The sequence below is a fragment of the Ptychodera flava genome, chromosome 13 (assembly GCF_041260155.1).
Source record: "Ptychodera flava strain L36383 chromosome 13, AS_Pfla_20210202, whole genome shotgun sequence".
Classification (NCBI taxonomy): domain Eukaryota; kingdom Metazoa; phylum Hemichordata; class Enteropneusta; family Ptychoderidae; genus Ptychodera; species Ptychodera flava.
Genome location: NC_091940.1, coordinates 25,517,178 through 25,538,639, shown reverse-complemented (window position 1 = coordinate 25,538,639; position 21,462 = coordinate 25,517,178). Strand labels below are relative to the sequence as shown.

General features: G+C 37.9%; 3 protein-coding genes across 4 annotated transcripts in view; 2 read left to right on the top strand and 1 right to left on the bottom strand.

Moving 5' to 3' along the window:
* Window positions 1–19: 19 nt before the first annotated feature.
* Window positions 20–9,886, top strand: LOC139147957 (protein NipSnap homolog 3A-like). The gene is made up of 6 exons (XM_070719211.1): window positions 20–164; window positions 1,584–1,830; window positions 6,489–6,653; window positions 7,624–7,784; window positions 8,702–8,788; window positions 9,501–9,886. The coding sequence occupies exons 1-5, from the start codon at window positions 117–119 to the stop codon at window positions 8,729–8,731; spliced, it is 651 nt and encodes a 216-aa protein (XP_070575312.1). The 5' UTR covers window positions 20–116; the 3' UTR covers window positions 8,732–8,788; window positions 9,501–9,886.
* Window positions 9,887–11,399: 1,513 nt separating this feature from the next.
* LOC139147953 (uncharacterized) lies at window positions 11,400–16,524 on the bottom strand. 2 transcript variants are annotated; one of them, XM_070719208.1, is made up of 4 exons: window positions 16,396–16,524; window positions 14,775–15,488; window positions 14,156–14,275; window positions 11,400–13,337 (listed from the first exon to the last, which is right to left on the bottom strand). In XM_070719208.1, exons 1-4 carry the CDS (start codon window positions 16,488–16,490, stop codon window positions 12,680–12,682), a joined length of 1,587 nt encoding a protein of 528 aa, XP_070575309.1. In that variant the 5' UTR covers window positions 16,491–16,524; the 3' UTR covers window positions 11,400–12,679. The 2 variants fall into 2 exon arrangements, with proteins under 2 accessions (XP_070575309.1, XP_070575310.1); XM_070719209.1 differs by lacking the exon at window positions 16,396–16,524 and adding an exon at window positions 15,803–15,849.
* Window positions 16,525–16,726: 202 nt separating this feature from the next.
* LOC139147952 (protein broad-minded-like) overlaps window positions 16,727–21,462 on the top strand; it is a 30,768-nt gene continuing 26,032 nt past the window's right edge. The window contains exons 1-5 of the mRNA XM_070719207.1: window positions 16,727–16,784; window positions 17,590–17,749; window positions 18,271–18,429; window positions 19,097–19,277; window positions 21,184–21,258. Coding sequence (XP_070575308.1) covers window positions 17,613–17,749; window positions 18,271–18,429; window positions 19,097–19,277; window positions 21,184–21,258 — 552 coding nt within the window. The 5' untranslated portion in view covers window positions 16,727–16,784; window positions 17,590–17,612. The remainder of the gene's footprint in view (window positions 16,785–17,589; window positions 17,750–18,270; window positions 18,430–19,096; window positions 19,278–21,183; window positions 21,259–21,462) is intronic.

Here is a 21,462-nt window from a genome sequence, read left to right as displayed (position 1 = left end):
AAAGGTTAAGCGTGCAAACTCCTCAGCTGAGCGAGGCGCTTCGCTGTCAATCATACGCGCAGCTGTCCACTTTGTAACCAGTACAGGTCATCGGTCACTGACAAAAATAACACACCATGTTTCCTTTACAGCATCTCAAAAGGCTTGCCAAACTCCAACCTTTGGTAAGTTCTAATTTGGTAATTTCTCAGTTTTAGAAAGCGAAATGCAAAGATTGTTTCAATCCGAGTAAACTTTTTTTCAGGGCAACGATATTACACTACAGGACTCAGGATAAGTTGATGCCATGCCGCCATTGCATGATACATTGTGTACGACCTACATTTAATACGGGGACTCTGTGTATGTGGCCACAGGCGTACGGAATGTTTCCTAGATCGTCGTCGGATGGGAAGTGACTGACACTGTACTGTGAGGCCGAAGGCCGAACCTCGTACTGTATAAGAATTTTCGGCCTTCGGCCTCACAGTACAGTGTCAGTCACTTCCCATCCGACGACGATCTAGGAAACATTCCGTACGCCTGTGTATGTGGCTGGCAAGGCATCAATAGTGAAGCAGGTACCATAAACCATTGTCAAGAGGTGTGAATCACCTACACTGTCACAGTCCGCGTTTCGCTGAACCGTAGGAACTTGAAGTTGATGAAGTCATAGTCCTGTAAGGGGTTTACCGTTTGATATCGAGGGGGGGTGGGGCGGAGGGGTCTGGAGGATTTTCGACAAAATCTGTTGCAAGCTAAATGTGAAAAAAACCCCCAAAAAACAAAACAATTGTCATAAAAAGTAGAATCTTGAAAATACATTTGGAAAGGGAGACAAAAGTTTGTGTTGTGATTCACACAATCCTGTCTGATTGGTATGGCTTCCATGGGCTCTGGAGCTGCCAGCTACAGGGAATTTGTAAACATTACATCTTTCATTCCGTATGGCCTAGTTTTGAGGAATCAGTTCAAATGGATGTATATCCTGAAAGGGTTAATGACAACATGGCAAACAATTTGTGTCTATACTTATACTTTCAGATTGGTAGAAATGCATGACCACTAAAACTTAACCAGTTTAACAAATAGATCGTTGTGTCATCTGTAAGTCAGGATAGTTACATCACATTACTAGGCTCTATTCAAAGGGGAAAAATAATGATAAACTCAAGAAAGTACAAAAGTACAATGAAGAATTACTTTTTTCTGAAACTGTTGAACTTAATTGCAAGTGCCAATGCTTTGCACCTGAATCATTACGATCAAATATTAAATAAGCAATATACAATATAAGGACTTGCAGCAGTTAAATGACTATCATCCGTGTGTGATCCACTAGTGAGTCATCTGGTTTACATATATTTATCCAAGCCCTCGCAAGCATCCATCCCAACCTTTACTGAGATTTTGAAATCAAGGTGATCTTTGAGCAAGCGCCTAGCAGAATTTTTCTGGGGTTGAAAAGAATGGGAAATATACAATCATTGGGAGATTCTCGTCCATTGTACGTTTTTTATTGTGTGAGTAGTATTCAGTTTGATATTTGGTGGCCAATAAAAAGGCTATTTACCATGTGTTAACATTAGACAAATTTTTAACAGTTTTCTCCCGGTAGATACACACTGCCAAGCATTCAGACTGCCAAGAATTTCTCAACCACCAATCAGAATGGTCAAGTGGACAAAGTCTATGAACTTCGAACTTATTCCATCCATCCATCCAAAGTGACCAAGTTCATGCAGTTGACAAAGGAGAATTTTCACCTGAGAACAAACCACTCCAAACTCTATGGTTACTGGACATCTGAGTTGGGTGGCCTGTGTGAAGTTGTTCACATTTGGGAATATGGTATTTAGAAAAAGTATTAATTTATTGGTATTACAGATCTGAAGTCTATACTTTGATTGCATCAATATTTTATGATATAGAATATCAATTGTCCATTTCTAGCAAAGCATCCTAATTATTATGAATAATTTTTGCTAAAGAGAGTGACTGTGTATTATAAGGCCTCACTACAAACAATGCATTATGAAATGAATGTACCATTCATATGAAAATAAAACAATACTGTCATCAAACTTTGGGTATTTGAAAAATATACAAAATTTGGTAAGTGCTATGCATTTTAGGCAAATTAAGTCCTACTTCAAGATGCAATGAATTCTTCAGCACAACTGTCTGTTAAAGGCCCAATAGCTGTATCTTTTAGCATAATTTTTGTGATTTTACTTCCAAACTAAAACAAGTTCGTCAGAATGTACTCATTGAGGGGTGTTTCTACAAGTATAAGAAACTGTCCACTTGGACTGCATATGAAATTTTGAGCAAGAGAAATAATAAATGTTTGCCCAAACTTAAAGGGATAGTCCACCCAAACATCAACCTGCCTTTAAAAGTTGAAGAGGATTATTTTTGTAACATTTATGATGAAAAGATGAAAAATGTGCTGTTCATTCTCCTAAAAATAGATGTTTTATGAACTGATGTGTATGACGCCATTTTAGCGATATGGAAACGCCACCTATCGGAATTCCTCAGAGAGGCTTGACATTTGATGACGTAAAGTTTTCGTGTTTGGTTGAGGAAGTTAGGGGTATCGCTAGGGGGTCTGATCTACCGTACGTTTGTATGAGCTGCTGCCCATGGATACACTTTGCCTCCAACCTTATAACTTTGAACCGGAATTCAGCGTTGCCGAACTCTAGATAGGATTTCGAACTTGGTGTTTCCGACGAATACACAGACACATCGATAAATTCAGAAGTAAAAAGAGGGCACATGGCTCAACCAGTTACCGAAGGAAGCTGTACAAGCATGGCTCTTTTGGTAGCTCCATTATAAGTAACAACGTTACGGGAGGCCATGTTTGGAGCTGAACCACGGTCCCCCACCGTGGTTGAACACATCTTCAATATCGCCTGGTGACAAACGAACTCAACTTGCCAAAATGATTGCCTATTTGGGCAAAAGATTTTGATCAGCATTGCAAGCTAGCTGCTATCACTTGAAAAAAAAAACGATGTTGGATTTCAAACGCCCGAAGAAAACTGTATGACGACATTGCTCCGCCTATTTAGCCATTACAACGCTGGTTTTAAAATACGGTTAACTCTTTTTATGACAAAGAATGGTTATCGAAAATTGCCGATTCAAAGTATAAGTTTTTTTTCAGTTACATATAGAAAAAGAATGAACGAATGACGAGATAATTCAAAGCACCGTTCTCCATTGGAGAGGGAGGAGACACAAAGCGGACGACCGGAAACGACTCATCTGTCCGACTCTAATGGAGTGTCCCTCATCTAACAAACAATAGTTATATATACACACTTTCATGTTCTCCGGGGCACTAAATTAAACTTCAAACACACTTTCTTGTTCAAGGGGGCACTAAATGAAATTTCAATTTATCCTTTCAAAGTACAGTTATAAAATTTTCCCGTTCTCACAACTCACATTGAACAGTCTGGTTACTTCAAACGTAAGTTACCGGTAATTAGAAACCGCCACGGAGGTAAGAAGAGATCGCGAATCCGAGTAGCCGTTTTCTGCTGTCTACTTGGTGCAGTATTGGAAAAAATAATTGAGTATTGTCAAAATCTGAAAGCCACGACCAGTTATTAGGAAAACTTTTGGGAAAAATTCAACACTTTACAGCAACGTCCGGGCGACAGGTCGTGGAGAGTAACCGAAAAAATCACAAGCGTGAAAGTCTACCCCGACTTCACCACCAGTCGTGGACAAAAAGTCAGAAAAAATTCAACACTTTACATTCATGAACTGGCCAACGGTCATGAAAAAACAAAAGAAGAAAAAACAACAACTGAAGGCCTTGACCTGGCGACCAGTCGTGGAGAAAATTACTGACAAACGACTAAATCTGAAAATCACGACCTCACAACCGGTCTTGTGGAGAAAAATTGTAAAAAATCAATGGCACTTTAATGCCACAACCTGGCGATAGATCGTGGAGAGAAAATAAAAAAACAGTCATTAACTTGAAAGCCATTTCTTCACGGTCGTGGAGAAAAATTACTGAAAAAAGTCTAAAGCCTGAAAGCCACGACCTCGCGGCCGGTGTCGGAGAAAAATGTCGGCAAAAATTCAACACGAAAAGTTGCAGCCACGAACGTGACCTCGCGACCGGTAGTAGAGAAAAATTACAGAAAAAAGGAATGAAATAAACTGCCTTTCGACAGATTGGGGTGGGAAGGTGGCAAAATTAAAAAGTCATGTACTATTTATAGCAGTATGGAAAGAAAGTAGCTCTGAGAAAAAAAATCTGAATCACGGTTACTCTACGCTTCAAGAGTAACGGTGTCTGATTAGCCTGACTGAGAAACGTAAAATATATTCGATCACACATATTGAGTATCTGATTCCATTTTCCACTCTTGAACTTAAAGTTTTAGGCTAAATGATGTTATTATAAGTGCTGCTGAGGTTGAGTGGCGTGTTTGAATTACGATACGATGCATTCTGATCTTTGGCGCGGCGTAATTACGTGGAAATTTCTAGAAAACTTACAACAGAGAGCCTCGTTTTCAGTACAATCCAACATGGTCGTAAGAACGGTCTTGTAGCGTGCTTATATAAAACGTTGGTTCATTTGGACCATGTGATTAGTTATTTCGGGAAAATCCCTTGTAATTCCGCACTAGCAACGAAGTAACGAACTTCACTTACTGCTTCTTGTTTTATTGATAATTTAGTGGCAAATTGCTCATTATTTTTTCGACGCCACAAAAATATGGCTTGCTGCCGTGGTATCGTCGACAAATTTAGCTGTGGGTCCATAGCTGTGGTGTTTTCAGACGGGGTTCCTGCCTTTTACGGGCTGGTTTTGAATTTATGATTTTAACCCCGCCAGCCCGTAAAAGGCAGGAATCCCGTCTGAAAACACCACAGCTATGGACCCACAGCTAAGACAAATTCAACCGACAGCACTGATGTCCGATAATAAATTTACTTTGACGTGTCTATTTTTTCTAAAAGGAAGAAAAGACTTATTATGTCTGAAATTTTTCCGACATCAATGAAAGTTGTCATCAACGCATCTTCTTCTTTCTCGAACTCTTTTGCACCAATTCTTGGTTCCAGATAACGTTCAACATACGTATCGTTTCCGGTGACGTCACGCGTGGGTGCTAGTTGCGTTGATGCGGTTAAACATTCCCGAGCAAAAATAAAACTTTCTGATTTCAACTGATCACGCAAACTTTATTATGTTTTAAATATCAATGCTATGTCATCAACAACAAGAACAAGAATAATAAGACTAGTAAACTATTTGTAGGAAAGAGCTAGATGATCCCAAAAAACTCTCCGGCGGTTCAGAAAAATCATAAATATTTAAAACATTAACCTCTTTCTTTTATGGAAAGTCTCTCCCACAATCGCCCTTGATGCCTCCTTTTCACGAATGTATTTGCTTTCCAGTGTAATTTTGTGGTACAGCATCATCTTGAAGTCTTTTCCCAATCCCAATTTGATTAGGGATCGTCAAACTGCCGACGAAGTCCTTCTCTTGGAAACGGCATTCGCATACGTAAAAACATGCACTGTGCTTATAATTTTGAACATTTATGTCAGTGCCAATCTTCACCAGCAACAATTTCTAGAGGCGGTGTTTTCACCTCGGGTTTCGAATCATGCAGAATGCCTTCTCGAAATCTCGCGCACGATCATTGGTACACCCGTAACACTTACGGGCAGGCACAAGCTGTTAATGAGACTCCCTAGATCAGACCCTCTAGCCAATGCACCAAAACACGAAAACTTTACGTCATCATCCGGGTATTTTTCCCGGCATGCTTTGCGATGAAGTAGACAATATGGCCACGCACAGTCAGTTATAAGGGTCTCCATATTGCCTGATTTTGATACTTATTTTCATAGATAACTTCAACAAATCGCTGTTTCTGAGCAAAAAGTAATGATAAATGCTTTTATAACATAAATATAAACCTGTATAAGGCTGATTATATTTTGGGTGGACCATTCCTTTAAATGGCACATTCATGCAAACAAAGTGCAAAAACACTGCACGTCGTGAATATATGCATTGGAATCTTCACAGAAACAACACAGTAGTCCAACATAATACATAGTGCTGAATGTTTTCCACTGTGACATCATATGCTTTGTTTTCTTTGTAATATTACCAGTTTTTAAAAATGGCGGGAACAAAATAACAGTTAAAATTTAAATTTACTTGTCCAAATTTTCAGTAGTAAGAGACTATATCCTTTAAATTTGTAGAATTTATAGGAAACCAGAGAAAAATAGAAAGCCTTTTTCTGGTCAACAAATTTCAAGAGTTACTGCTACAGGGGCTTTAACAGTACCATTTAGAAATTCAGAATTACGGAACGCATGATATTGTTTTGTATATGAATGTCATTGCACCTAAAATGTGATAAAATTTTTCATCATTGTGTATCTGACTTATCGATCTTTATCTTAGTTGTATATGTCACGGATGAGATCTCTTGCCATTTCAGACAGCTTTGCTCATCGTACAGGAGTGAGAAAGGCTTTGTCAGAAGATCCAGAATGGATAAGTCGGTATCTTTCCAAGATGACCAAGCTCATTGTGAAGCAAGACAATATTGTCCTGCAAGCAGTGCCTTGGCATCCCGTACATGAAACTCCTCTTGTTGAAGGCAGTGAGTTTATTCAAATTTCAGAAGGGTGATACAGTCCCAGTCAATGCTGTTCATTGGCCAGGAAGGGGTCAATATTCAATGCATAAATTAATTGAACCAGTACTTGAGAGAATCATAATTACAGCAGTGAACAGATCATTTGTGTAAACATGTCTCCATAAGGAGTCAAATTAACCCATTGATGCTCTGACATGGTCCAATTACTTGTCAAGTACAATTTTCAATCACATGACAGGACGAGGAGACACAATATGATTTAACAAACATGTAAGAACATATGATCAGTTAAGGAGTAAATATTCTGCTTCTTGACATGAGATGATCGATAGACCATGCAATGACTTATGATTTGGTCAGAAGTCAATATTCTATGTGTGGTCTTGCCAATATTCAATGCAAATTGACATGATCAGGTCGGAAGTCAGTATTTAATGGACTGACTCAACTGCTGTAAAGTTGTGCGGATATACCTGATACTAGAAAAACAAATGTTAATGTTATTGTTAACAGAATAAAGCCAGTCAATATGTGTTTTTATCACACCTCAATAATTTTCTCACTTTAAAATCGAGAGATTCTTTTGCTATTACCAGGCTTCATCTTTGTGCACAGACAAAGCTTTCAGACTTGCCCAGTTAACAGTTGTAGAAAATGTTGACCAGTAACTGGCTCTCAGTGCATATATCAATGCAAAAGTGAGGTATACCATGTGACTATAGATTCTAGATGAGATGTATCACAATTTTGAATAGACTTATGTGGCAAGAGACTCTAGGAAAAAATTTTTTGTTGTATCCACTGCTTGATGTGCAGGTGACTGGTAAATTGGCTGGTCTTGCTGATCTGTGAAAAAGCACAGGTACTTTCACATGGAGAATGAAAACATTGTTGTCATCTGGCAATATATTCCTTGTTTGTGTTAGAAAACTTCATTCAGTTATGAGTGGATCTCATCTGTTCTTCTGTTCAGGTGTCTACGAGTTGAGATATTACGTCATGAAACCAGCTGTAGGTATGAGCTGGCTTGAGGCAGTGAAGGCAGCATTAGAATCCCGAGCACAGAAGTACGATGAAAACAAATTGTGCAAAATTATGGGTGTGTGGTTACCGATGTTGGACCTCTTAATATGGGTAAGAATCAGACATTCTGTAAATCCATCTCTGTTCTGTTCAATGAAAGCCTTACTATCACAAATAGATACGTTATCATATTAAAGGGGCAGGTTATTTTTCAGCTTCGGCTACAAAGCAAATTGGCAAACATGATAAAAAATTCAAAGGAAAACAATGGACTAACACCATGTGAATACTCAATGTCACACTACAACTAATGCAAAAACCAGGGATTGAGAATTGCCCCTTTAAATGTTTGGTCAACCATAATTGGTAAGAGAAAAATTGAAAGTTTGCTTGAGGAAAGTTTGAGCTAAAGTCAAAGTATTTCAGTTTCACAGCATACTACCTTCAAGACAGTTCCATCATCTAGGCATTAATATTGATCAATAACAAAGAAATCAACTCTGCAAAGTTTAAACATTGTCTGAAAGGAGGTAACGAGTAGTCAAAACAACACCACACATCCCGCTTGGAACAAATTGATTGCATTAGGATTATTTGTGCAGATCTGGTGATATTGTTTTGGCAATGTCTGACCACCTTCCAGACGATGTTTCAACTTTTGCAGAGTTGATTTCTTGTGATTGACAGATATTACCGCCAGACAACAGTTACACCTGACAGTCTTGGTATGTAACTCCTCAATTTAGACTGTATGTCAATCCTGTATTGCCAACAATTCAACACAAACCACTGTATGACCTTGCGGCATTAAACTTATCACACAATGTGAAGGCAAAACTTTACAGATTTAGTTTAATCAATTACCATATTAGTGTCTGGTGCTTGCTAAAGTATAAAAGTTTTGAATGTAGATCACTATTTTACAGTAAATATTGCCTACGACTGCTGGACAATTATAGCTGTATTTGTGAACTTGTGCAGATCACTTTTCAGATAACATATAAAATGTTTGGTGTATATTCCTCCAGTGTATCATCTTTGGAACTGGACAAGTTTAGATGATAGAAGAGTAGGCCGAGAAACAGTCAATGCTACCCAAGAAGTAAAAGACGCATGTGAGTATATATCAACCTTTCAGACTGTTTCCAAATCTGAAAGTATCACACACACACACACACACACACACAGACACACACACACACACAATTCCTTGCACACATTACAGTCAACTTTAATCATACAGTCAAAAAAATCACATTTCTCAAGGGCAGTTGAAGCATTTATCATAGAAAAAGGCACACATTAACAATATAGAAAGATGAAAAACCAGAGAGATATTCCTACTGTCTCAACAGTGATCTGAAAGAAAAGACAGTGGTATTTGTTTGGTGTTTCTGTTGAAAAATCTAGCTTTTACAATACTGGAGTTCTTCTGGTGAAATGACCCTTCTGAAGTTTGAATATTCATGTACAATGAGGTCAATTGCAGTCAGCTGCCTTTTAACCCGACACATGCCAACACATGCCTTGTATTAGATGGACCAGAGCATGATTTAAATGGCCAGAGCAAGTTATTAGTGACACCACAAAAGTGAGTGACGTTACTCAGGTACATGAAGCACGCCAGATAGTATTCACCCATGCAAAGTAGTATAAGTTAGTGTGACATGAATGTGGACATCCATCAATAACACTGTGAACTTTGCATATTCCTCTGCTGCAATCATGCACCATAAAACTGAATCAGTGTTGAGTGACGACCAATGTCAGCGATCACATGCATGGAGTGTTCTACCGAATTAATTTTCTTTATCTCTCTTTTTACAGCTGTGAGTCTTTTTGAGCAAGTTGTACGGATGGACAACAAAATACTGCTGCCGACTTCCTTCTCACCAATGAAGTAGTTAGCTTTCTACTTATCACCTACTTAGCTGGTAAAAAAAATGCCTTGTACTGCAAACCAGTACATTTGATAGTTTAGAGCTAGGCGAGAAATATCTACACACAAAGATTTTAAATTCCAGAGAAAAGTTTTAATTTTTATGGGTTTATTTCGTAATTTGGTGTCACAAAAAAGTCTTCCATCATGCTTTCAAATTAAATAGAAAAAGTTGAGAGACAAGGCCAAGTATAGATTTTACTTTCTGTAAGTTTTAATTCCTTTTCAATTCTAATCATGTTATCTGTGAATAAACATGTGATGAAGGAACCCTAGAATGTATAGTATAGCTAAAGACAAGTATATGCTTGCATCAGTTTTGAAAGTCAAGGTCATGTTTCGTCCAAAGAGAAAGTGTGGGAGTCTGTCATTTTGTCAGTCAAAGTTGACTGTGATAAAAAAAATAGATGAAAAGAGCTCTTTTTGATCTTGATCTATTGTTTTCAATAGCTATAGACTAGGAAAAGAACTGTGAGAGTTTTAGAGTGTGGAAATCCGATCATGATACCTTTTCTACGGGAGGAGAAACTACTGTTAGACTGACCTTTTTTATTAAACAAATGAAACACAATTGTGTAATATCAATGGGTTTCAAAGACTCCAGAACCAACAAGAGGGTCATGTCACGCATCAGTGAACTTTTATTGAAGGAAAAGAATTAGAAAAAGGCACTTGTGCATTTATGTGTAAGCCTTGCATTTCACCAACGTCAACCGCTTGTATGTTCAGATGTTTGTTCATGCAGTTAACCCTGCAATGCCACTGCCATGTTACATCGAGAGTACAGCCACCACTTCAGATTTCAAATATTTTTTTTCCCCACAAAGATGCAGGCCATACATCATGTACAATGACTGATGTGATCACGTGTACTGACTGACCCTGTCTGACACACACAAATTACAGAGCTTGTTATTCCAGTCCAATTTAATTTTTAGAGATGATTGGAGTACCAGAACTTGACTGTAGACTCTCACAGGCTCTTGTTGGCTATGCAGTCTTGGCCTGTCTTCCTGCCTTCTATACCACAGTCTGCACCTAGCGATCTAAGTGAGCCTTCCTCAGGTTGACCGTTTTGGAAGCATTTATACAACACAGAGAATAGGCACTGCATGGCAAAGTGGAAGCAACAAGAGGGTCATGGCCAAGCTTTAAAATGTGCACTTGATAATTTAAGATGGGCAGACAACAGATCTGACAAGAACACCACCAGATGCAGGCTACTTTGAAATATTTTAATCATCAAATAATACTTATGTTGATGTCAATATACCAGATGATCACAGAAGTCCATGTAGTAACTGGTATCGTAATATGTCAGTGTTATTAATACAGATATCTGATGGCCGTGCTTTAAAGAGAAAAGTTGTGGAAATTACATGTAATGTCAGTGGTTTTATCAACTTCATGAAAACAAGAGAAATTTCTCACAATAAAGAAAGTCTTCCAAACTTATGTCAATGATATGTTGTGCATTGTGCCTTGAAATAAATAAATATGTATCTATATCATTCATAGACTTGTTGCTGGCAGGTTCACGAAAATGAAATTGTGTGTGTGTGTGTGTGTGTGTGTGTGTGTATATATATATATATATATATATATATATATATATATATATATATATATATATATATATCCTTTTTTTGCAAATGTAACTAAGTCTTTGAATTATTAAATGTGAGATGCCACTAAATGTAGACTTTTCCCTACATTTACTACAGGAAGTCAGTCTTTTAAGCTAAACGGATTTCTTGCTGATTGCAATCAACATCTGAAAATGCTGGAAAAAAACCACGCTATTTATTCAAGTCTTTTACAGTATATTCTCCTACAGCTGTGTTCCCTTACATGGAACATGAATACCACACAAAAGCTCACATTCTATTGTGACAGAGAGTTCTCAACAAGCAGATCTTTGGGGTTGGTCTACCCCCCTGGTTTTGGAACAGTGTATTCATATGTTAATAACCGTACAAAAGAATTCATTTTCACAACAAAAGAATATGCAAATTATGCATGTTATATAAATAGTACTAGAATTGGGTGACGCTGTTTTTTCCAAGCCAAGGAGAACATTGTGACAGAAACATGTAAAACTCAAAATTGCAAAATCCTACAGAGTTTCAAAAAGACTTATGAAAACAAGATAGTAGTTCAACACATGCCTAAAATGTCACATGTATACTTTCTGAATTTTACATCTGCAGAACAAAGAGTATGTACAAAAAGATTTGGACACAAAATAATATGCTTTAATTTTAGGATTACAAGGTGAAGACTTAAAAGCCCTCTTTGCTAGCTGTAACTCTTTCATATTTTTTGATAAGATGGTTTGAAATCAAAATCAACTTGTGTAAAAAATGCTTTAATACATGTACTGAAATGTGACCGCAACGTTTTTCACACTTTGATGAGACACATAAAACTCTGAATTTTACGAGTATTGTTTTGTTGAGGAAGTTGTGTATACCCACCATATACAAAACACAAAAGTATACAAGTACGCAAAAACTGAACAATCGACCAAATCCATTGCCAAGCATTGAAATAGTAACATTTTTTATAGGCCGTATGGCTTAATAACGGGAATCAAAAAGTCTCTCTGAAGAAATACAAAGAGATCTAGCTAACAGGGCTTCAATTTTTTCCTCAGAATGTGTACTCTCATTCTGCCTCTACCTTAGGTTGCATTGTCATAAGATAAATAAATCTATCTCCTCTGTCTTCAATTTATCTTCAATAGCCTTTCTGAATATTAATAGGGGCTATAGCTTACTTGATACCGTTAATAATACTTGATACTGTTTATTTAAAAAAAAACATTGATAATTCTTTGAAAGTAGAGGATGTTATAATTTTAACACCGTAAAATATGCTAGGCTTAGCCTATTCAATATATTCAGCACTTTTGCTTGGATGGCTATTTCTGGCCGGGAAAACTCTCTCATAGCTCAAAAGATCATTGTTCAATCTGAGCTCTGTTTTGAAGTCCATATATAATAAATATTTATCCTGTACAAAATATTTTGGAAATGATTCTTCTCAAAATAGCAAAACACCATTGTCAGTTTTCACTGATAATTTTATTCCATATGCCACCACAATGGCTTCCAACAGAATTGGAATCAAACAGAGATGGCACGCACACAGACTCCAAATGTTCTGCACTTTTCCTTTGAAGATTTGCATGTTGATTCCTGGTAAGTCGCCGGTTTTCGAGGTGCCGTACTTTTCCCTTCCGTCTTTTCTCTGAGAGTTCCTTTCTGGCAGGACTGAACAACGTGACGTCACCATCGCTACCTCTAGTGGCATCATTGTTGCCCTTTCTAGCCTCACTGCCGCTTCTCTGAACATCTGAAATTCTCTTCCTTGGTTTACAGATGGCGACATTTTTGTTTGCCAAGGATGGATGCTGTTTCATTCCCAGGTCTTGCGGTTCATCTGTCATCTCTTTCCACACACTTTTGTCAAGGGTGGATTCTCTGACCTTTTCATTTCCTTTCATCTGTAGTCTCTTCTTGGAAAGCTTTGACGATGCACCAGTTGCTGCATCGGAAAACTTCCGTATTTTTTTGCCTGAAGTACAAAGAGGTGATTGGGAGACTGACTTTGACTCCAGATTATGCTGGACACTTCCTGATTTCACAATTCTGCTTTCCTTTTGGTCTGGTATCATTCTATCATGGCGATGTGACTGCAGTTTGCAATGTTGTTTGAGATTTCTGTTGAGATTTAAAATGGCAAAGTCATTGTAGAGAAGTGAAATAAAAAACTAGAAGGCCACGGAAGTAATGGAAAGCCACAACTTCAATCACTGTGCACACATTATACCTCATTAGTTGAAAGCTCTTTGAAATAACAGAATCCACCAATGTTCAAATACACAAAAATGGCAATCTATCACAAACTTGTATGCATCACTGATGAATATGTCAGTCACTGTGGTCCAAATCTCATCAAAAATCAGAAAATAGTACTTTCGGGGAGGATACTGAAATGGAAACGGTAATCTTAATTTTAGGGAAATTAATCCTTCATCTTCCAAAGGGTTACATTTTATAATCATTAGATTGAGAATTTTAGCTGAAGGTACAGCTATTGGTAGTCTTCAATCAACTCAACAATGAAAATGTTTTTGAAAAGTTCGACTTGATTTAACAGTGGTCTCTTTGTGGAGTGACTGATTTGACAAGATGTCATTTCAATAATTCCTAACACTGTCATGCTTGTTTTTGAAATGTCAAAGTATTATCACACTGCGTCTTGTCACTTGTTTCGTACATGAAGAGCTAATACATTTATGACAAGTCATGGGGTACCCAAATACTGTTACATTGCCTGGACCACTGACTTTGACATTCTACAGGTCCGGTGGACCAGTTAACACTGATGGAGGTGTGTGACATAGGACTACCAAACTATGCCTATAGGACTACCAAACTATACCTGATAACCACACATTGTACTTCCATCTTTTGACCACTAAATAATCACAACAGTCCTTCACCAATCAATGGTATAAAGGGGATTTATATCATACCTTTTCAAAATGACAGGAAGTGTGTCTCTTTCTTTAAGAAATCTTCTGTACACTGCTGACTTCTTGGCAACTAACCAGATTCTGTCCACATTCAGTCTCCGGTACGATGGCTTTGTTTTCCTAAAACATATAGTTCATTGTAAATTGCCATTGTTCCTAGACAGTTTCACAAGAAAAATCCCCAGTTTCCATCCTGTAGTCAGACTTTGTTACTTTCTTTATAAAGTTCTACTTGAAAGAAATATAGGCAGGTGCCAAAGATACATCATTTCATCAAATAATGTCTAAAAACATGAAAACTGCTTCTTTGCTTCGTTTTCCAACATAATGGCTGACTGTTCATGACATGCAACAAACTGAGTAAACCAATCTGTTGTGGAAAAGGCTTCCACTACAAGAATGAGCAACACTGCCAAAAATCAAGTCATTATATTATCTTGTTTTCAACTTTTGACAAACAACAAATTCTGCTAGCTACAGCTTGCTTCATTGACATAACATTTGCTTCATCTGTTCAGAATACTGGGACATCTACATTTAATAATCAAAAATTTTTATTTTCTCAAAAAATTTTCATATTCGTGGAAAGTGGACTGCATCATATGTAAAATATCATTACCTATTTGGTCTTGGTCTGTGAAACGAAAAGATCTGACTCTCTAGCCACATCCTCTTATCCTCACTGTCTTTCACTTTCCTGTCATCCAATGTGTGTGATTTGCTACAGACATCCTGACTTGTACCAGCACTCGAAACGGCTGACTTCCCTGATATCACACTCCAATCCCGTAATTGTTTGTCGTCTCCATCGTCTTCCTGTTCAGATTCAGGCCCGCTATCCAGACTCACATCTTCATCTTTCATCTCGACATCATCCATTTCATCACTTTCCGTCTCTCCATCATCACTCCTCTGTGCATGCCATCCATAATCACTGACGTGTGTTCCCACTCTTCTCACTCTTTGAGACGGTTGGAATCCATCAACTTCATCGCTCCCTTCTGCATGACATTCAGTATTCCGGATGTGTTTTGTCACTCTTCGAGACGGCTGGAATGCAACAGTATCATCATTCCACTCTGCAGGACATTCCATAACCCTGACATGTTTTTCCACTCTTTTCACTCTTTGAGACGGTTGCAATGCATCAAAATCATCCAAACTCTGCCTTCTCTTCTCCCTTTCCTTCTTCTTTATCGTGACTGGCGCTTGTTTGAATCCACTCTGCGCATCTGCACTTCTAGCATTGGGCCATCCAGGTGGTAGCAATGTCGGAGGTGAAGCGGATTGCCTGAAATCATCAGCATGTCCGCCATTTACCAGCCATTCATACCTGAAATTAAGACAGAGTGATAAGTGCAACTACAGAAGGTCTTGCTCATGAATGGCTTGTAATGTTGCTCTTGAATGGCTTGTAATGTCAGTAGCATATTAGCAATAGTCCACAATTATTTTGGGGAACTTTAAAAGACGCACAAAAAATAAAACAATCTTAAATATTAGTGAATTTGTAAATATGCCAGCAATTGAACGACAAGAACACACATGTAATACAATGATGTTAAGGTATACTTTTTCAATAAGTAATATAGTTGATTGATTCCATGATTCAGTGAGCAGCAAGAGTTGGCAAACTGCAACATTTACATGTACCGTACACGAGAAGGCCAAGTTCCCCACAGTGCTCAAAAATTTCTTGAATAAAGTATTTCATCATGAATTTTATTGAAAATATGTTTAATCCGTATTCAGAAGAATTGTTTCACCACCAAAGTTTTGTTGGAAGGACAGGTACTGGATATTCGTCAGGGGGAACAGTCATCTGAAACTTAGACTGCAGTTCCCATAGAGCGGGCCACACAGTAATGTGATCTTGGCGCTGGCTAGCTAGCAGCAGTGCTGTAGCTCGATGATTCGCCAGTGTGTATGTGGGTTGCAAAACAAACCGTCCGACCACGTAAACCAGAAAATATATACAGTGCAGTTTTATTCAGATAAAGTGGTATGGGATAATGGGACGAACTGGCATTTGCATGTGAAATGCTTCAGGAGAAGTGGCACATAAGACACTTCAAGCACCTGTGGCTGTGGTTTTGTCACTTTTGACAATGTTTTGATACTACCTTATTGGCACCCGACAGAGCGTTGCACGGTGACTTCTAGTGTGAAAGTAAATGACTCTCATCGACTAAAACGTTGCCATTAAGTTATATTTATATTACACTATTTATAAAACTTACAACGAGTCGAATCTTTGTTGTACACTCCCATACATTGTCCGTGGGATTCGAATTTGTGAGAACGCCTCTCGCACATGATTTGAATCAGCCGCCATCTTCGTTAGTTGCAAGGGTTAAGGGTCAATTACCAGACCCTTTAGGTTATTCAGGTTTTAACGAGTTCTTATTTATCTGAAGGTGAGCTGATGACAAAAAGTCATAAATTTTGTTGCATTTGGCATTATACTTAAATCGCAGAATATCTCAACTAAAACAAACTATTGTGAACTAATTCCACAATTTTAGTCAAAGAAGGAAACAAGTTTTTTTTATTGCATGAGAATATTTAGATAGTTAAAGGGTCTCATACCAAGCGAAAATGGCCGCTTTGTGTTGACAACATCGAAGAGGTAAGTGAATGTTCATGAAATGACTGTTTCCATGGCTTCATATAGCACATTAAATGATAGATTTTGCATTCTTTGAAATCTCTTAGATAGAGCTTTATGGAAAATTCGTGATATCGTCTATTTTTGACAAAAATCGTTTGAAAATTACTGTTTATGTGAACAGTATGCTATGATATTCGGCTCCGTGTTTACCATGTACCAGAGCTCCACCGATATGTGAGGCATGATTCACCAGCTTCACCTCACCATCAAACTGAAAGTCGGTTAAAATCAGTACTGTTCTCTGTAAACCAAACTTTTACTCCCGTTGCATGTCATGGACATGACGGATCTCCATAAGCCCGGGAGCACAAGCGCTTTGCTCACTCAAAGAGGGAGCAGAGATGGTCCAATCACAGGGCCGTGCATGAGTGAACTGGGCGCCTGTGGTGGCGAGCTCAATGTTCATATGCTCCATCTCAGTCCCTCCATCACTGTGGCTTTACCTTTATTGAAGTAATGGTGAGGAGCAAGAGAGATTCCCACATCATATTACAAATTTTCATGACTTGGAGATGATTTTTAGCAACAAATTACCAGGAGGTGGAGGACATTACTTTATATAATTGAAGGATATTTATGGTGGTCTCCATGGTAACCGACCTCAGTAAAATGAAGTTCAAGAAGCTGCAGAACAGGCAATCCCTTGTAAATGGTTTGATTCGAAAATCATATTATTCAATGTCTTTGGGGGTGCGATACAAGATGCAGTACACTGGAATTTTGTTTTAGGTATTCAATATCATGACAATCTTGTTTTTCATAGTTGATTTCATCACAATCTGAACAATGGCGGAGGAGGACCTGCTTGCAAGTGTTCGGCAGTTGGTGAGCAAAGTAGAACCGAGTATCCGAGCTGCCAACACTGTGTCAGAAGCAGAGGACATGCTGTTACATCTTGAAGAGACAGATGAAAATTTCCACAGGTACGGTCTGTCCTAGTGTCTGTCCTTGCTCTGGCAATAAAGTGCATGTGATCTCCATTGATGATACCAGTACCTAAGATAATAAAAATTCACACGCAGGCTGTGTTTAGTTTAAAATAAGATAAAATGTGTCCAAAAATTTTACAGTTTATTTCTGGAAAAGAAAGAGAAGAACTGAAAGTCAAGATAGTTCGTTAACAAAAGTCAAAATATCAGCTTCTTGTGATTTAGACTTTTAGAGGTCGGAAATGACTATTTCTTTCTGAACCATGCATTCAACATTTGATATGCTTGTTCTCATTGCAATGCATTTTGCAATTTCTTTCTGCATTTGTCACAGTAAATAATGTTACACACAAATATTTTTGACACATTTTAAACTGATGCAGGTTTTGCCATAACTTCCCACGGCATGAACTTCTACATTCTGTGGTAAATAGTTTTAATCAAATTATTACAAGAAATATACTATTTATTTATTTATTTATTAGTTAAATAACTTATTTATTTATTCCCTGCAGATATGAGTTTGTCAAATATCTTAGAAGTAAAATCAGTGACTCGCTGAGTACTTTGATGGATGAAGAGATTGAGAAGAGTATGTTGGAAAGTCGAGGAAAAGGCGGTGGTGAAGAAGAAGTGATTACAACAATCACTGAAAGGATTGTCAATTCACCAGAGTGAGTCTCAAATAGTGTATTGTAATTTATACACTTTCTTTGACTGCATCTATGATGATAGTTTATGGTGAAAGGTCTTGTCTGTGGTGACCCTTAGTGAATTCAAAAAGTTGTCTGTGTCTGGCTATTCAAATAAAACAGTCAGAAATTATTGTAATTTCTATTGTTATAAGACATCAACAGTGGTTCAATAGTCAATGTCATTCAAGTTAATAAGTAATTTACCAAGCCCAAGGAACAAATAGAATATGACAATAACAATGGGGTTTTCATCTTGAACCATTGCTCAGTGGTGGCACCATGTGGCTGGAATGGGTAAGTGTACCCTACTAGCATAGCATACAACACCCATCAGGATTGACCCAATGTGACACATTTCATGTAAATTGTCAAAGCCACCAAATTGCTGTTGTGAGTTACGGCCATAAATTCCTGTCAGACCTGTCATATTTGATACAACATCTCCTTATCTACCATAGAATTTTTTAAATAATCTAAATAATGTGCTCTCTGAGAATCCTAGACAAGCAAAAAGGAGCGGGTCTGTTTGTGGACATGCCATGTCCAGGATTGCATTTTTAGATTCCTGCATAAGTTGATGGACAAGTAACAATACAGAGTTTGTGAGACTTGTAAGATGCATGAATTGTTTCTGTATTTCTTACAGGTATTCAAAACTCACTCAATCTCTCAAGGAGCAGACAAAAGATGCTGTTGATAGACTTCTTGAGACGTTTGATGAAGATGTTGCCAAGGAGAGGAAGATATTGGAAGGAAGTCCGAGTCCTCGAAAGACAGCGTTTCCATTCAGTGATGACAGTTCATCCTTTGATGCTTCTTTCAATCAGGTCAGTTTTCAGGAGGCAAAAGTTCATATGATTTTGTTAAGTTTCAGCAGTACCAGTTTTCACTTACCCTTTGAGTGCCAAAGTCAATATTTGTTGCCCAAATATAAAATGTACCCCAGTAAGTTTTTTCAGATTTGTGCCAAAATTTTGCACAAAACTTAGCCAATAAAATATGGTGTCCGTTTGGTCCAAAATTATCAAAATTACAAAGTCATGAAAATTGGCAAAATGTTGACTAAAATATTGATGGGAAATATTGTAGCACTCAAAGGGGTAATCAGCTTCTGTAAAACCGTTTTCAAATGCTGAATTTTCACTTCAGCATTTTATCTGGCGAAGTAAATTTAATTTTCATGGCCAAACACTGAAAAGTCAATCAACAAAAATGATCGCTGTTTTAATAAACCTGGAGAACGCTGGGCCCATTGCCTCTTCTGCTGGCAATGAAGAGAGACAACACACTCCAAGGGGACAGTGTGAATTTTCAACATGGTATGGTGTCGGTCATTCTAGTACTGTACAGTCCTATCTTGAAAAGGCCAAATATGCAAGCAGTGCAAAGAGACTCCTTCATTAGTTGGTATTATTATTAGTATTGTGTTTATAAGTCACTGCGACAAAAATATAGTTACCGTAAAATTCCCGATTGAAGCCGCGGCTTGTATTAGAAACATTTTCGAGGGACCCCTGGGACCACGCACTGAAGTCATGGTGCGGCTTCAATTGCGTACATTTCCTGTGTTTCGATATTTTTCTCAATGCTCACCAAGCATTGCAGGGGCATTCGCTATTGTTATGCAAATTAGTACCAATGAATTTTGCGTGAATAAATTACCCGCATAAAAAGCCCCTACCCTAGTGTAACTCCAATATAGAAACGTTAGGAGAGTGTATTTGGTCGTTAAACTTGGTAAAATTCCTTTTAGATTATAAGGAAACTATTAAAAGATGTTGAAACAATGGGAAACTGGAGTTCCCTTGACAGCATCGTAAGGAAAATGACACGTTTTTTTCAGTACTTTCTTGATTCTCTGACCCGGTCACCCCGTCCTTTAAATAGAATAGTCTCACGGCAGTTCATTATGTCAATATGATGCAGGTGGTGTTGCTGTACGTCAGGCATCGGTAAGGGTACGTGGGTATTGAATGAAAACTACGTATTTGAAACATGGTATCTCAATCTCTCTTCACGCAAAATTCATTGTACACAAACACCGTTGCTTCAAAATTGTTGCATCAGGTATTGACTATGGCGTTGTTTACCACACTGACAAAAACTTTGGCCGTGTTCAAACATACACACAAACGTGCTGATACATGGGGCATTGTTTGTACTTTTGTTACTATCAATGACAAAATGCACAATGGTAGAAGTGTTAAAAAGGAACTTTTTATTGTGAATTTTTTCTGTAAGAAAGACACCTGCCAATCATTAGCACAAGTCAATGACGCGAGGAAAGCCAGCTGGTGTGAATTTCAGCATGCATTGTTTCATGATGGGCTCAGAGAAGGGGTGCGGCTTCTATAATGGTACAATTCAAAAACCCAAAATGGGCAAACAATGAGCCAAGACAATGTTTCAAAGTCAGGGTGCGGCTTCAATTAGAGGTGCGGCTTCAATTTGGAATTATACGGTACTACTAAACTATAGTTACTGCTACTATACTGTAGTTGCCAGTTGTTTATTTCTCTCTGTGCCATAATCATAACGAGTGTTTATTGTTCTAACACATTATTAAAAAAATCATCACATTGTTCACATTATACACCAACTGCTGTCGTAGGAATGGCAGTTTTAGCTGCTAAAGTGTGGCACAAACTAAGACAAATTAGAATTTGATACCAGCAATGATAAAGTGAAATGGTAAGATATCACATGTTTTATTTATGTTATTGTTTCTTGCAGCCTGATTTGGTATTTCCAAATCAAGAAAAATTTCAGTTGATTGCAAGTAACCTGGATGTTAGTAATCCCCTACAAGTAAGTCTGTTAATTTTCTTAGTTCCCCAGTGTGTGAATTTTGATAACAAACTATTATTTCGATGATCTTCTATTAGTAACTGAAGGGTACAAAAATTGGTAAGGCATTGTGTTCTTGCTGCTCAGTTCAATTGATCCTTTGTGAGGAGATGATAAAATTCACCAATACTTTCTGGTTGACAAGGAAAGGTGTTACATCAGTTT

Coding starts and splice junctions, on each gene's coding strand:
- LOC139147957 (XM_070719211.1), top strand. CDS start 117: ATGTTTCCTTTACAGCATCTCAAAAGGCTTGCCAAACTCCAACCTTTG. Junction 1,831..6,488: donor TGTTCACATTTGGGAATATG/GTATTTAGAAAA, acceptor TTGCCATTTCAG/ACAGCTTTGCTCATCGTACA. Junction 7,785..8,701: donor TGTTGGACCTCTTAATATGG/GTAAGAATCAGA, acceptor ATATTCCTCCAG/TGTATCATCTTTGGAACTGG.
- LOC139147953 (XM_070719208.1), bottom strand. CDS start 16,490: ATGGCGGCTGATTCAAATCATGTGCGAGAGGCGTTCTCACAAATTCGA. Junction 15,489..16,395: donor CAACAAAGATTCGACTCGTT/GTAAGTTTTATA, acceptor TCTTAATTTCAG/GTATGAATGGCTGGTAAATG. Junction 13,338..14,155: donor CTTCCTGTCATTTTGAAAAG/GTATGATATAAA, acceptor AAATCTCAACAG/AAATCTCAAACAACATTGCA.